The 15081-nt window shown below is 42.0% G+C and overlaps 2 protein-coding genes across 11 annotated transcripts in view; both read right to left on the bottom strand.

The window, feature by feature from the left end:
* Nucleotides 1-838: 838 nt before the first annotated feature.
* CACYBP (calcyclin binding protein) lies at nucleotides 839-4913 on the bottom strand. The gene is made up of 6 exons (XM_015869573.2): nucleotides 4778-4913; nucleotides 4300-4492; nucleotides 3535-3631; nucleotides 2979-3078; nucleotides 2158-2252; nucleotides 839-1165 (listed from the first exon to the last, which is right to left on the bottom strand). The coding sequence occupies exons 1-6, from the start codon at nucleotides 4796-4798 to the stop codon at nucleotides 1006-1008; spliced, it is 666 nt and encodes a 221-aa protein (XP_015725059.1). The 5' UTR covers nucleotides 4799-4913; the 3' UTR covers nucleotides 839-1005.
* Nucleotides 4914-5533: 620 nt separating this feature from the next.
* RABGAP1L (RAB GTPase activating protein 1 like) overlaps nucleotides 5534-15081 on the bottom strand; it is a 160482-nt gene continuing 150934 nt past the window's right edge. For all 10 annotated transcript variants that reach the window (XM_015869565.2, XM_015869563.2, XM_032446098.1 and 7 more), the window contains 6 exons: nucleotides 13349-13459; nucleotides 12150-12254; nucleotides 11800-11883; nucleotides 11233-11304; nucleotides 10794-10991; nucleotides 5534-10533 (listed from right to left, as the gene is read on the bottom strand). In XM_015869565.2, the coding sequence (XP_015725051.1) occupies nucleotides 10378-10533; nucleotides 10794-10991; nucleotides 11233-11304; nucleotides 11800-11883; nucleotides 12150-12254; nucleotides 13349-13459 (726 nt within the window). In that variant the 3' untranslated portion in view covers nucleotides 5534-10377. The remainder of the gene's footprint in view (nucleotides 10534-10793; nucleotides 10992-11232; nucleotides 11305-11799; nucleotides 11884-12149; nucleotides 12255-13348; nucleotides 13460-15081) is intronic.

Raw genomic sequence — 15081 nt, 5'->3', positions numbered from 1 at the left:
AACAGGGTGGTAATGGCTTGCTTATTTTGGCAGGTAATATTAAGTAAACCTGTCCCTGGGAGAAAGCATGAAAGAAACAACAGTAACCCCAACAAGCCTGCTGCTAAGTTCATGTTTGCCATGTACTCTTCTTCAAAGCAGGGCAATAAAGGGGGAATGGCCACTCTGCCCTCACTACTTGTAGGTGGCAGTGGCTGCAATAAGTGCCAAGTAAAGCTGTACTATCCTCAGGTGGAAGGAAGACACACAGGCAGCAAGTTAACAACAGTCCATCACCCCAGATTTGGTGAAGTTTTGGTGTTTAACTTAACATACTACTTACTCTGTTACCTTAAAACCTTTCAAAGTTGATAGGAGGTTATGGAGCTTCTTTCTTTTCCTTATACTAGAGCCAGGGTCAGCTCACCAGCATCAGCAGCTCACTACTGACTGATGCCACCTGAAGACACCCCCAAGGAGCTCACACTTAGAAGTTAAAGAGCAGTTTCAAAGCCAGGAGCAGTTAAACAGGTAGTATTTACATTTTAATCCCACATCTCATGCCACTTCTGCTCAACTAGCAAGTGCCCTGTCTTGAGATAGTGGTTCTACCTTCCTCAGCATTCTTCCTTTTGTCACAACATACTATATACATACCCTGCAGTGACATTAGTCCCACTAACCAGGTGGGTGCTGATGTCACTTGCAACATAGAGACCCTGACCCATCCTCGTTTAGGATTCCTTTTTTCTTCTACATTCCCTTCTCAGTTTCACAAAAGCCTCCACTTATCTGAGGTGCTTTTTCAGGGAGGGTAAGGATTTACCTACGCTCCACTCGTCAGGAGATGCTGAATCACTTGACTGAAGGAAACGCTTTATAAGCTATTTTATTTAAATATTTTCTCCAACCTGAAATGGAAAAATGAGTGTCTTTGCTTGGAAGAAGATTGTGTAAACAATGATCTTTGCAGCACAGCGAGTTCTCACATGGAAGATCTGTATTAAGGCAGCCCTTCAAATACTTTCAGATATCCATCGGTATGTCCCCTTTGGATTGCTTTTCTCTGCTTTCAACCCAGGCCTTGTTGATGGTGCGCTTCATTTCATCATCTCCTTCTGCATACATCTTCTTTAAGAGGTTCATAAGCCCTTCGCTGGGATCTGAGGTGTCATAGGCAGCTTTCCTGCAAGACAGATACATACCAGAACATCAGTCCTAGTTAATAATTCTCTGCAAAAATCTGAGCTCCAGCATTTGTTAGAAACATGCTGGCAACAGCGAGCATTTAGTTTTGGCAAAGCCTTTACGCCATGGAAACCATTCATCACACCTTTGTCACCATGTCTTCAGGTACATTTAGACTAAGTGCAATTCCACTTAAAGGGAAGGTATGACAGGACCCACGTTACTAGACTTTATACTATTCTATCCCTGGCTAAACTGCCTCTATATCCCATTTCTCTAAAACCCATAGGTATTATAGCTGTAGGCTACCCAAAAAACACTGAGATCAAAATAAATCAGCAGAGGGAGCAAGTTCCCAAAGTATGGGGCTACACACCAGCCTCAAAAACCTGAGAGCACTGATAAACTGGGAGGAGTATTTCTGAAGTGACTCATTTGTCTTACTATAACTCTCAAGCCTTTGAGTAAGGCAGCGTTAGCCCTGTCAGGCTGGGCAACAGATGGTACTTCTCTGCACAACAAACAATGACTACGTTTATACACACATAGAAATGCCTTTTGTCCCCATGTGTTTGTAGCTGTAGTTTACCACCTTTTCACGCCCAGTGCTCCAGTTACCTGTAGTATTGGTCCCAAGAATTTGAAGCAAACTGATCTAAATTAGTCTGAAAATGTTGTCCAATGACCAGGTAAGCAAAAAACCTGTTTTACTCTCACTGAAGGTCTCATCTGTCTTATTTCCATTGATGTGACATTCATAATAAGCAATAAACAAGTAGAAGAGTGACAATCAGCTCTCAAAGAGCATCTCCTCCACTGTCAGTCCTACTGGTACCACAAAAACCCCAGCCTAATGATTCACAAACACCTTGGGGGCTTGTGCCCCAGAACAGCAGTTCTCTTAATCTGTCTGTCAGTGCATTACAGCTCTTCTCTTGCCTGTCCTAAAGCAATTTCAGGAAGGAGATAAAGGGGCAAATGGACACTTACTCTTTCTCTTTGCTTTCTTTTTCCACTTGAGTGAGACAGTCCCATTTCTCCTCCCGCTTCTTCTTACACATCACAAGGACTGTGTCTGTCTTTATCTGGATGGAGAACAGTAAGATATGAATTTAGAATCCTAATAAAGGATGCCAGTCACAACCACAATGAATAACATGAACTTTAACCTCTTTCTATATCCACCAATTCCCAAAACATTTCTTTGCTATTGATTTTTAGGTAATATACAGAAATCCTAGCGTGTAGGATCCTAGCTTCATAGCACCAAGTATTAATGTTACTGTGGTGGGATTAAATGCCATGACTGATAGAACACTAGTATAGTACTACAGTAGAACAGCAGAACATACAGTGCTGTAGCAGCACCATTCATTCACCTTAGGATACTAAAAGCACATGGGACTGTCTGGTAAGTGGTGTTACCAAGTTTTGGAAGATCTTTCAACTCATTTCTCCAAGGGCAAGAAACTGGTTTAAGGGCATTGCTTCATCTCACTGTATGTTTGGAAGTTATAAGCAAAGCCTGTTTAATTGCAACCCTGACCTAAATTCCTCCAAACTGCTATGTGCCATGGCACACAAAATTCTACTAGAGCATCAGCTGAGCTCAGTGCCATGACCACTGTTCTTTTTCACTGTGAATTGGAGCACCTTCTTTTCTTCCCCCCCTTTGTGATACACATTCTAGTTTTAGGACAACTTCAAACTGAACCATCATTTGGTTCAATGGTGTTAGGAGCAGCAAAGTAAGATCAGTATTTCAGTTGCAATGACCATGGTACTACCCATAACGTGGGGTTACCACTGACCTTTCTGGAGCTGCCTTCCACAGAGATGGGCTTCAGGAGGTTGTTGAAGGTCATGGTGTAGTTCTTCCCATTCAGATTCTTCACTAGCAGATCAAATGACCTGGAACCAGAAGGTGGGGAGAGGGCAAACATAAATCAATACTGCAATCAGTGCAAGACTATTCTGCCCTGTCAATTAAAACTGTCCTAGAGCCCCTTAGCAGGTGTATTACTTGGGAGAGTATGTCTTGAGTCTCCTCCCACCCAGGGCTTTCAAATCTAAAGTTGGATTTAATACTGACATGTTAAAAAAAAAAACAACCTATCTACATTTCACAACAAATCAAGATGTTTCTGGAGTTCTTTCTATCGCACTGACCTACAACCAAGGCAATTTTCTTTAATCAACAGTTATATCACCATTAAGAACAGGGCTAGCACTAAGTAGGGGGACAGGAGAAGACCTAGTTGATCCAGAGCACTACTCAGCACTACACAGTCCTGCTTTTCAAACAATATTTCAACAGTTCCTGACCCATGCACTCCCCGATGGCACAGTGCAACAAGATGAACTCACCTCTCTGTGAAATTCACCTGCACGTTCTCAGCTGGAAGCTTCTGGACTCCATTTAAAGAGACATAAATCTTAATAAACTTATCTGACTGATCCCAACCTGCAAGAGAATAAAGAGATAAAGATCTAGCTTTCCTCCATAAACTTAATGCATTCTGTTCTATGACTGCATGATTCCAGTACTCCCAAAAAATCCCCTGGTAATGATCACAACCTGTACCTTATTGAAACAACCTTCAGAGGGATAAAGGAAATGTATGTGCCACTCTGGAATCATTTGGGAGTAAACAAAGGTCCTCACACATCCCTACACCTCTAAATTGGGAGAAAAGCCATGCATCAGCTCAATTAAAATGACAGAACTCCATCAGTGCAGGAGCTGGAGATGTCTGGTTTTGCTGCAGTTTCCTTGGCCCACTTTCTCCCAACACACCAGACAAGTATCTTGAGCAATTCCTTCTCCTTTCACCTACACGACAAGCAGAGAAGCCAAAGCTCACTCTTTCATTCTTGTTGAATGCTATACAATGGAAAAAATACTCACTAGTACAGCAGGAACCATTAATACCTTCTACCAGAATGGGACAGCACTCACACCAACAGAACTAACACATGTTGGGGCTGCACTGTATGCACACAAAACCTTTGTAAGTGGCATCTCCAGTGCAAAATGAACATCTACGACAGCTCCTTATAGCACCATGTGGAGACTGCAGGTGACTAACACTATTCAGGGGGCAGTCTGAGCCTTCTGAGAAGCAAACCTACCGTAATTGTTGATTTTCACAGTGTACCCTCCCAGCGACGACTTTTCTTCCTCTATCACATCTTTAGGCTTTGGCAGAGGCTGATTCTTGATCTCTAGTTCTAGTTTGTGCTTTTCCATCATCAGAACATCACGAAGCCGCTTCCTCGTGGTTTTCACAAGCAGCTCTTTCACCTCCTCCAAATCCTTCTGCAGCTGTTTAACAGATCACACACGTAAATCACACACAGGTTCACTGCCTTCCACCCTCACCAGCTATTTCGTATTTACCCAATCATCCTCGCTAAGCACGAGGCTACCAACACCTTCACACGCTGATCAACCAGGACACAACATTGAGCGGTATGTATTTTATACATGAGGTTCCCCGCGTCCATAAGCCCACAGAGGCCTCACGCAGCGCTCCGGCCCACAACTCCCCACAGCGTCCTTCCCTCCAGACCCCACTCAGAGCCGGGCTTGGGGCCGGGCCCCGCTCACCTCCTCTCTAGCAGCAGCCATATCGTGTCACAGCGCTGAGCTGCAGCTCCACACAGCACCAACAGCTCCTCAGCCCCTCTGGAACCTTCCGACCTCCCGCCCCGCCCCCGCGCACCACAAGTGACGTCCGCCGCCTCCTCCTCCTCCATCGCCACTTCCAGCTCGCTCAGCGGAAGGGGAGGGACAAACCATGACTGTTACCTCAGTGGGTTTCCTAGTGTCGTTATTTGCACCTCATTTTGTGGTAGTTACAATTGCAAACGGCACCATAACGACCTCAGCACAGACATTGTGCCATATGGGGGCTTGGTTTTCTCCCATCCCTCCTCTGAGGTGTCTATCTGTTCCTCAGGCCAAGCATCAGCCTGCAGCCTTTAGGCCACAGCATTTGCAGTGGGGCCAGTCTGCTAAATTAACCAGCAATAAGTTTATAACCTTCAGCTTTTCTACCTCTGTTCCTATTTAACTCCCTGTGAAGAACCCTGTGCTTATCTAGTTATACAGGGAGCACCGTCTGTTCACCTCAGATCATACAAATAAATCCTCTAACAACTACAGACAAAACTGATCAAAATAAGCACCTCATTCCCATTTTGTTTGCATCTCCATTTATTTTACAAGGCATCGTCCACACAATGATAACAAGGTACTGATCCAAACGATTCTGTAACGATTAGAAAAGTAAACATTTTGTTGTGACCATGTACATTGAATTGCACTTTGAATAAACAAGCGTTACACTTAGTATTTCTGTATCATACTTTACATAATACATGGATTTGTTACACAAGAACTGGCAGTATGGAACTGTTCTCACAGCACTGTGATGCTCTTTCTTCCTAACTCTCTATTTTATGAACAAGGGACACACCAAGATAACAAGTGCAGCTGATATAACAGGATAATCTCATTGGTAATCAGCACTTTGAGGGTGCTCTCTACTTTCAGTGTGCTCACGGAGGGCTCTGGATCAGAATTACACTTGATTAGATCCTTCTCTGCATTGCTAACCCGTGTGAACACACCAGAGAATCCTCTTACACACACACAAGCATCCCAAAGCTCAGGAGAGCTCATGGTACAGCTTTACAAGGTGGTATTGGTACCACTGTGTCCTTAGGAATTATTGGAAGGAGGGACATGGGATCTGGAGAAAAAGCTGAGAACATATGTTAATATTTGCATTGATAATAGCATCCATGTATTATATAAAATACAAAAATAAGAGAAACTGGAAGGAAATCAGCACAGCCCAGGATTCTGGTGGTATCAAATCACAAATGAAACCTACAACACTCGATCCTTTCGCTGTATTTATCTCCTTGGGATTCAGTTTCCTATATATTATTCTATATATAAGATATAGTTCTCCAAAGATACATATATATTCCTTTACAGGTTAAATAAAAGCAAGTCCCACTGAATAAGAAAATAAGAGGAAGTAATGTTCTAATTCTATACCCATTTTTTTAATTATTATTTTTTATTTTTTTATTTTCAGGTAAAAATAGCATGAAATACATTCAGTAGCAAAGCAGTTGGAATCCAGGAGAAGTGGAGAGCCCTGTATTCCTGGAGGATTAACCTGTACGTCTTAAGTCATGATCCTGAAACAAACTGTGTAGACTTCTGAGTTGAGAAAGGTACGATCTTGATCAGTGCTGATAATTAGTCGTCCAGTTCCAAATTCTTTGTATCTCCCTAAATCCACCTATGGATAAGCCCAGTTTTAAAAGCTGCAGTGATGTATACATAATCCATTTGGAAAGGTCCAAAAATCAGTGCTTCATTGTGTCTCCCCTTAGTATTGTTACTTGGAAGGAGGTATCGGGACAGCTCCCGGTAGGATGGTATGTTAATAGATGGAAATAAATAGATCTTAGTCCAATCCTTTGCATTTGAAAGCACAAAGTGAGGCCTGGTGCTGTGTGTACCCACAGCACTGGGTATACATGGCATTGCACATCTCTTGCAGCCAGCTGTTTGAGCAACAGCCCTTTCTGCAGGGTTTAGCTGTAACAGTGGCATGCAGGTCAACCAGAATGACATAGAGCAAGGTTTTCTCTATAGCAGCTGAAAGAAAACCAGCATTGTGAGAAAAGAGAGTTTCTGGTTTCAATGCCAAAGGTATTTAGGCTTACTAGATCATGGAGAAGTATGCCAGTTATCCCTGAGTCTAACAGTAAATCAACATAAGAGGTATAACTCTCCCATGCATACAAGTAGTTCCATGGATTTCACTGCAACTACTTAAAACAAAGATGGGAACGGTTCTGTTTCCTTTGAAGAAAGCATCGCTTTCTCATGCTTTTTTAATGTTTTAATCCCAGTAACTTAGATTTTCATTTAACTCCAAGTGCCCTGTTCAGTCACTGAGTGACACTGCGACACTGAAGTCAATGGGACACTTCATGCTTTGTCAAAGGGATGAATTATTTCTGTTCTTGATGTTTGAGCTCCCTCTCCTGTTGTAAAGTGCTGCCTTTATGCTGTGTTGTTTTTCACACAGCAGCACAGATGGAAAAGTCTATTTCAGGGGGGATAATGAATCAGGAAAAAAAAACACCAATTAATCACTCCAGTCTTATGAGATTTGCTCTGGTGCCACATGAAATAAGTTTGATATTTCCTGCTGAAAATCTCAAGGTTGAGCCAGCTGCCCCTCACAAACCAGTTGATCTGGAATATGAGCATGTCTATAATCAACTGCTAAAAAGACTAATTAAAAGCCAGATTTTCTTTATCCTCACAAGAAAGTATCTCAGTAACACGTACAGTCTGCAGGCTGAGTTTGAGCTTTCCTGGTTTAATTCCGCAGTTTTGCTACTTTCTTTGTTTCTGAATCTAACTATACTCATTCATCAAGGTAATGCCACAGAGCTATTTTTCTTTCAGTACATTTGAGAAAACAGTTTCCACGTATAAAATGTTACTCTTCCAAATGCCACTGCTACAAACACTGACTGGGATGTACAGATGGAATGTGAAAGTCATTAAGTGCCTTTACATCATTACCAAAAGTGGATAGTTCAGCCATTCACTGCCTTCTGAAGCTTCTTTTGAGAGGTATAAGCCAGTTTCTATCTGACAGTGCTATGAAATCATCCTGGCTAGCAGGATTTTGTCACAGAAACTCAACTTCCAGAGTCAGAGAGCTGAAATCTGAGGAAGATGATGTTCTGTCAAACCTAATTTCACGAAACACAGAAGTTTACTGAAATCCCTAAATAAACACTGAGAGCACCTCTCCCATCTCCCCCTCATCCACTCACTCTTATTGGACCCACCGACACGATTTCATGGAGTGATTTATCAAAGGACCAAAAGGCAGGAAAATATTCACACACACACACACGAGTTCATAAAGTTCATCTGCAGTAAGTGCCATACCAAGGACAGGGACATGGCTGTACAACAGGGAGTTGGGGTAAGGTCTCTGAGCAGCAGTGAGATGTTATGTAAGCACTGCTGCTCAGGGAATTACAGTCTTCACCATTTTCTTTATTATGATGGCATTTTTCCAATCAAGGCTTTAATTCAGACTGAAGGTACTCATTTTAAGATATATTTAAGAAATCTGGACACTTGTCAAACCATCAGCTTCAGTCATCAGCACAGCTCTCTCAAACATAACAAGTAAATGCTCACCAGGTTTTTCTCAAGTGTCACTTCCAATTCTTTTATGCCATTGATACCAAGTGTGAAATGGTACTGATAAGCGAATGGATAATGCTAGGTTAAGATAGTCCACACAATGGAAACATCTATGTAAATATTAGCAAGAAAATGTATTTTTCTCCTAAGAGATCCCTTCTCCTAAGAGATCCCTGCAAAAGAGATCCCTTCTGCTTTTTACCTCTTTATTCCCCCCCAACCCCAACATTAAGGTTTCCAGATGATCGCTTGCGGGTGTTTGTAAAAATACGAACGTTCTTTAACTCCCAACTCTTAGAAGAGAGGACTTTGTTGCAGGATCTCTGTGTCAGGACAATGATTATATTTTGATCCCTGCTTCAAACAGGTGACTATCCTTCTGAATCATTCCTTTGGCACAGATAAACCTTAAATTCATACTACTCTGTTTGAAGTAATTCACAATTCTGCTTGACAACAAAGCACAGGATGAGTATCATTAAATTTTATTATACAAAACTGACAAGATATGGCATTCCTTCAAACTAAAAAAGAAACAACAGCCAACCAAGTCAAACCAAAACTGCTATACCTGGAACAGTGCTGTAAATGGAACAATTACTACACAACCTTTTGTTCGGCGGCGATATTTACCTGCAAGACCATTTGATAGACACGAGAGGTATAATTAAAAAAATAGTCCATCAGTTCAAGCAATAGTTCAATCTTCCATCAAATAAGTCTTTCTATAAACACTTCATGTTCAGTCAAAACAAGCGCTTTTGAGTTTTCTTACCTTGGACACAGAAAACAACCAGACAGGTTTGGGGATCATCAGAGAAGTCTATCCCACGGGAAAAGTCTTAAGTTCTGGATTTCACTTGAAAATGTTTGTTTTTATGAAATAAGTACAATCAACATAGAGGTTTTTTTTTTAACCCAAATATTTATAGCGAGCAGATCCTGCTTCTGTGATGTTTTATTCATCGCTGCAGCAAAAAGCCTTTTGGGGTTTGTATTTGATACCTCATTTCTGCGTCCAATTCAAAATCTGCATTTAGACCCGGGGAAAGGTTTCTGTTCATTCTATTACAAAAGCTCTGCTTTATTGCACAGGGTCACAACTACGCAAGGTCTTTCCTCTGCTTAACAATCACATTTCCAACAGTTTTCCCTTTCTCCCAGTGGAAGGAATGACTTCTTGAAATAAAAAAGGGGAAACAGGTAACTTTGCTAAGTTCCAGTTCAGCTGTAAATAACCTTTAAATAACCTTTAAACCACAGCGCTACTCAGCGCTACGAAGAACTGCACAACTTGCATTTCTGAAGAAGAAACAACCCAAACAACGATGAAATACTTGGGGGAAGCTCATGAACAACTGTGCCATGAGAGCACAAAGCTACCTTCTGCCTAAGCTTTACAGTAAGTGCTTCTCTGCAGGACACAGTCACTGCCATCAACTTCTGATGGTCCCAGGGCAGAAGTTATCCTAGACACTCACACACACACTAGTACTTGTTGTTACACTGTGCTTTCTGGGCAGAGATGATGCTGCAGTACTTTACATTTGACATTCTCTCTCCTCCCCTTCCAGAAGAAAAAAAAAAAACCTTCTATGCAAGATAAAAAATAATTCTGAATCATTAGTCATGTATTAAAGAGCTAGTTTTGAATTATTTATTCATTTTAACATCTAGTCATATAAAATAAAGTGTAAAAGTATGAAGGTATCAGAACGTGGCTTTCAGCAAGGCAGTTTGGGAAGTAGGAATTCAACGTAAAACAATATTTTTTTACCCTCCTTGAAAAGGGTCACATCAGAACGAATGAAAAAACACTGAAGAATTTCACTTCAAGCCTGCACTGCTGCCTTTTGTCCTTTACCCGAGAGGAGAGACCACTGGAAGACTCCCCCAGGGTTTCAGCTGTGTTGTTCTTTGTGCTCTTGTGTTAGGTCTGGCTGGAACTATGTGCTGCCCTCCTTGGGTGGCAGGGACGGCTGAGGCTGCTGCAGTGGCTGTGTGCCTGTGGCAGTTTTGATAGAGTTCAGAGTTTTGCTAAACCAAGAGTTTTTGGCAGCTTGGATTTCATTCATAAGGGCTCCCCTCTGGTGCTCCAGCTCCTAAGGAAGCAGAATAGTCAGAACTGATCAAAAACAATTAAATAAAACCAAAACATATCTTCAAACTCAATTCCCTGCAATCTAACTTTCCTTGCAGCCTCCCAGGCACTGGGAGGTTTAGGTATACAAATGAGAATCCTTTTTTCCACCATTTAAGGACAGTCAGAGAATTCGGGAAGTTCACATGCATACAGCAGTGCAGATATATGCCATTTTCTTGAATCCAAGCACTGCAGGGCAGTCTTCCTGAACCCACATACCTGAATTTTGCACTTGGCTTCCACAAGCTGCAGTTTGGTCTGTGCAAGTTCCAGCTCCATCTCCCTCAGCTGCTTCTTCAGTGCATCCTTCTCATCATCTATTTCTAAGCCTTTATTATCCAGGCTTAGAGCAGGCAGCTTCAGCGTCCCCTCCTTACTGAAAATCTCACTGCAGTGTTTGCAAGCCATCACTTTACCCTGGAATAGCCAGAAAGCTACTTTCACACTTCACATTAAAGGAGTTCGGTGAGTTCATGAACAACATGCTTTGGCAGGGGGGTTGGACTCAATGATCTTTAGAGGTCCCTTCCAACCCCTAGAATTCTGTGATTCTGTGAACATCCTGGGTATATGAAACAGTTCACATTTTATACTGTTTCACTCAAATTTAGCAACACGTGCATTAAAATCATTCCATACGGAGAAGCATCAGACTCACCTTTACAACTTCCAGTTCATCTTTACTGGCTGTCTGTTGTTTTTCCAGCCTGGTACTCAGCTGGGAACAAATCTGGAGCAAAGAGAAGGCACGTTCTTAGGTGAAATGGACTTTACTAGAATATAACCTGTGCTTTTTAGCAATGCCTCACTCAGCTACATGTGTTCCCCCTGAATAAGTTCACTGCTGCTAATAACTAAGACTTAAAAACAGCAGTATTTGATACAGAACCTGAATGCAGGGATGAGAATATTTTATAAGCTATCCGGTTTGTGATGCTTACACTGCTTTGCATCACACAGCAAAAACAAATACAAATCACTCTACAGTCCTAAAAATAGCTTAAAGACAGATTGTTTTGGGTTCCCTAAGTCAGCAGACTATCAGACAAAAAGACTTATCAAAAACTATCAAGCTTTCTGAAAGTCTAAAGTATAATTTTTTTTTAAAGCTTTTTCATGTTTATATAAAGGATGAGACTTTTAGCTCTGACAATTCAGCTCTCAGGAGAGGTGGAAAAAAACATTTTACAAATAAATATGAGGAAGAGTCTCTATAGATCATTACCTGTTTATAGTCTGCAATAATAGCTGTGGTTTTCTTAATCTCAGATTCTGCCTTCTCCAATTGCTTCCTGAAGACTTCCTTCAGCTGGGAATTGAAGGAGAGAAGTTACACAGAACACTGAAAGAAGTGCTTGAAATACATCATCAAATTGTTCTCTCAAAGTCTGTCTGGGTTTACAACATCTCTGCACCCTTTTCTTATCTATTTCCAGCTCTTTCGAACAGGGAAAAGTCTGATTAATTTATTACACTAATGTTTCAGTTAATGCTGCATTTTGAAGACAAAAGCCCCTTTCTGATTAACCTTTTGCTTGCATTCAGCTAAATGGGAAAGGCTGGAGAATGCCTCACCTGAGCAGTTTCCTCTTCCTGCTTCCGTTTCTCTTCCTCAGTCTCCACTAGTCTCTGTTTGGTCAGGAGAAGCTCTTTGTTCAGAACATCTGCTTTGTCTTCAGCCTAGAATGAGAAGCACCGATGTAAACCACATTACCTGTGCCACTGCAAGTGCACCGATGTATATATCCCACAGGTACTATGGATTCAGGATCTAGAGTTGCCTTTTCCTAACCTCGGATGCTTCACCCAACCTAGTTTGTAAATGAAACTCCCATTCAAGTAGCTGCTAAGATATTTCTTTGTGCTTCAAAAACTGTGCAAAATGACCCTTTTTGACAGATGTTATCCATTCCCAGGTCACACACCCTAATACAAACCTAATATAAATGATATATAAACAACTTTCGGTTTGCATCAACATTAATCCAAGTGAGGGCAGCATGGTTCAGCTGCTGCCTAACTTTGCACACTGCAGATAAAGCTGGGGGCCTGCTATGTACCTTACCACGTGCCAGAGCTCAGGCAAGTATTAGAGGCAAACTGAACCACTAGATGAATAAGTTTGTTAGTGCAAGTAAGTAATTCCTGGAGAAACCTGATATAGTGCGCATACTGTAATAGTAAAGAACTTGTCTCTGACTTGCACTCTGTTTTTCTACACTGCCAGTGGTATCAGCTTATCTATTAACACAGTGTGAACTGTTAGGGAGGGTGCTGGTGGTGGCTGAAGTGATGGATGGAGGACCCCTGCATTGTTTACTGTGTATATGTGGCTGTATGGGAGAGAGTGAAGGCACAGACAAGAGATAAAGGCTGACATCTTAGAACAAACCAACTTAGAATGACAAAGGTATTTTTAATAGAAGTCCCGCTAAAGGCACACTTAGAAGGATTAATTGAAAGTCTTTCCTCCTTTCATGTGGTTATTCCTGGTTCTCCAGGAACCTGAAGTGCTGCACAGTGTCACCTCTCCCTGCAAGTGAGGAACAAAGCTTTTCTTTCAGTGCTGCTGACCTGAGGTGAGGTGTGGGAAAGCTTTGTGGAGCCCCCTTCATCTACAGGAAGGCTGCTAAAATGGAGGAGAACAAAGAACAGGACAGGCTAAGGTACGTGCTTAGCCTAACTAGGTAGAAATACAACTTGCATTACAGGGCTCCTAAAACTGGCATTGCTAAGCTGGAGCTTGGACCCATCTCCATGACAATCTCCATTACCTGGTCCAGGTCATTCCGTAAGGCGATTTTGCTTGTTACAAGCTCATGGGCAAGGTCATCGTTCTCCTGCTCCAGCCTCATGCTAGCTTCTTGGAGCCTGCGGTTTTCCCTCTGCAGAAAGAAAGGAACAACCAAGAAGGGGATGTTAATCCTTATCAATATTAACGAGTGCTAAGTGAATAAACTGTGTGTATAAAGAACCGAGAAGGCAGAAGTGCACATTAAGACAGGACTGCTACTCTGGGAAACAACAGTGAATTAAGCCAGCAGTGCAAATGCAGCAATTCCACTTACATCCCAATGGATATGTTTGAGTTGCACTAAGTGACACACTGATTGCTGGGTTTCTGTCCAAAGTAAACACAGTCCTCTGTAGAAATACTTAGTTTCTGCTCGCTCATCATCCAAAGAAATAAGGCAGATAAAATCCCACCAGCAGCAGTAAACAGGGTAATACTCATAATAAAGTTTCCAATCAAAAGAACAAAGCTGCCCTCTGCTCCATTTTACAAAACCTTGTCTGCAAGTAATTCATAAGAGTCATCCATCTGTAGATGACATTGTGCTCATCCTCTGTGAGACCAGCACAGAACCCATAACCTGAACCTCCACTGCATGCTCTCTCTATAACCTGCACCAGTGACAACAGGTTTATATATATATATATTATAAGGGTTCCTGCTGAGAAGAAGCACCAGATGAAGAAGGGGTGTCACTCCCTGAGCTCAGGTCCAGAACATGTTCTGCAGGTGATGTGTGGCAACTCAAAATGTACAACTGTGAGACTGCAGGCCCCAATGCTCCCCTCAGCACAACCAGACTTGTTCCACAAAGGAGGAACTAACTCTATAGAGCACTAATTAATGAGGGTAAGAGCACGGGGGGAAAAAGTGACTGTTTCTTCTGGAGCTGAGAAGCAGGATTATATTCAGAATGAATCTGCTGGCCTTTGGTCACACAGCGACCGCAGGAAGGGACTGTAGAGGGAAATCTGAGCACTATGAAAAGGACAAGTTCACACAGAGACCTGCAGATGGAGAAATGGGAACCTACACAACAACATCACAAAAAGGACGCTCGAGGTAAGTTCTGCTTTCCAAAGAAAAACAGTACAAGGGGATATAGACCAGCGACATTTCTCAAGGGTTGCTCAGTGAATGCTGTTCTACGCAATGGGATCTCTCTGCAGCCTTCACTTCCTCCTGCTCAACAGTTCTGCTGACATATTTTGGTCCTTCCAAAGCTCACCACGGTGAAACCATGTTGCAAAAATAACCCACAGATAGTGCACGCTTGTCTTAAACAAAAAAGGACAACTATAGCTCTGAGAGGATGCTGAAAAAAGGCCTCCTCTTTGTGTTCGCTTCCTCTGTGGCAGGAAACAGAAACTGTGCAAATACATTCTCCTTAGTGTGACCTTATTGTGCAAGTAGATTGTGCCCTGCCCTGCACAGGAAAGTCAGCTTGTTTCCTCTCTGAAAGACAGGACTTAAAATAACTGTGTTGTTTTCTCTCTTTAAATAGGGACTGTTAAATATCTGTGTCTCTCGCAGTTAAAATAACCACATATTCTGTTTGAGACAGGGAATTTTTACACGTAACATTATCCTATAAGGATAACTTTAAAGCACATACTTTAAAGCACAAAACTAACTTGCTGTATTCAGCAGTAGAAGCTCCAGTGCATCTTTACTTCTATATGCATTTGACACCATCCGAGTAACATCAGTTTT

Source organism: Coturnix japonica, chromosome 8 (assembly GCF_001577835.2).
Source record: "Coturnix japonica isolate 7356 chromosome 8, Coturnix japonica 2.1, whole genome shotgun sequence".
Taxonomy (NCBI): Eukaryota; Metazoa; Chordata; class Aves; order Galliformes; family Phasianidae; genus Coturnix; species Coturnix japonica.
The sequence above is the reverse complement of the archived record's forward strand: the minus strand, read 5'-3'. Positions and strand labels throughout refer to the sequence as shown.

What these genes read in the sequence shown, in the direction of transcription:
- CACYBP (XM_015869573.2), bottom strand. Translation starts at nt 4,798, where the DNA reads ATGGCTGCTGCTAGAGAGGAG. An exon ending in TGGCTGCTGCTAGAGAGGAG is followed by an intron (nt 4,493 to 4,777) that starts GTGAGCGGGGCC and finishes TCTGTTAAACAG; the next exon opens with CTGCAGAAGGATTTGGAGGA. An exon ending in TGTGAAAATCAACAATTACG is followed by an intron (nt 3,632 to 4,299) that starts GTAGGTTTGCTT and finishes ATTCTCTTGCAG; the next exon opens with GTTGGGATCAGTCAGATAAG.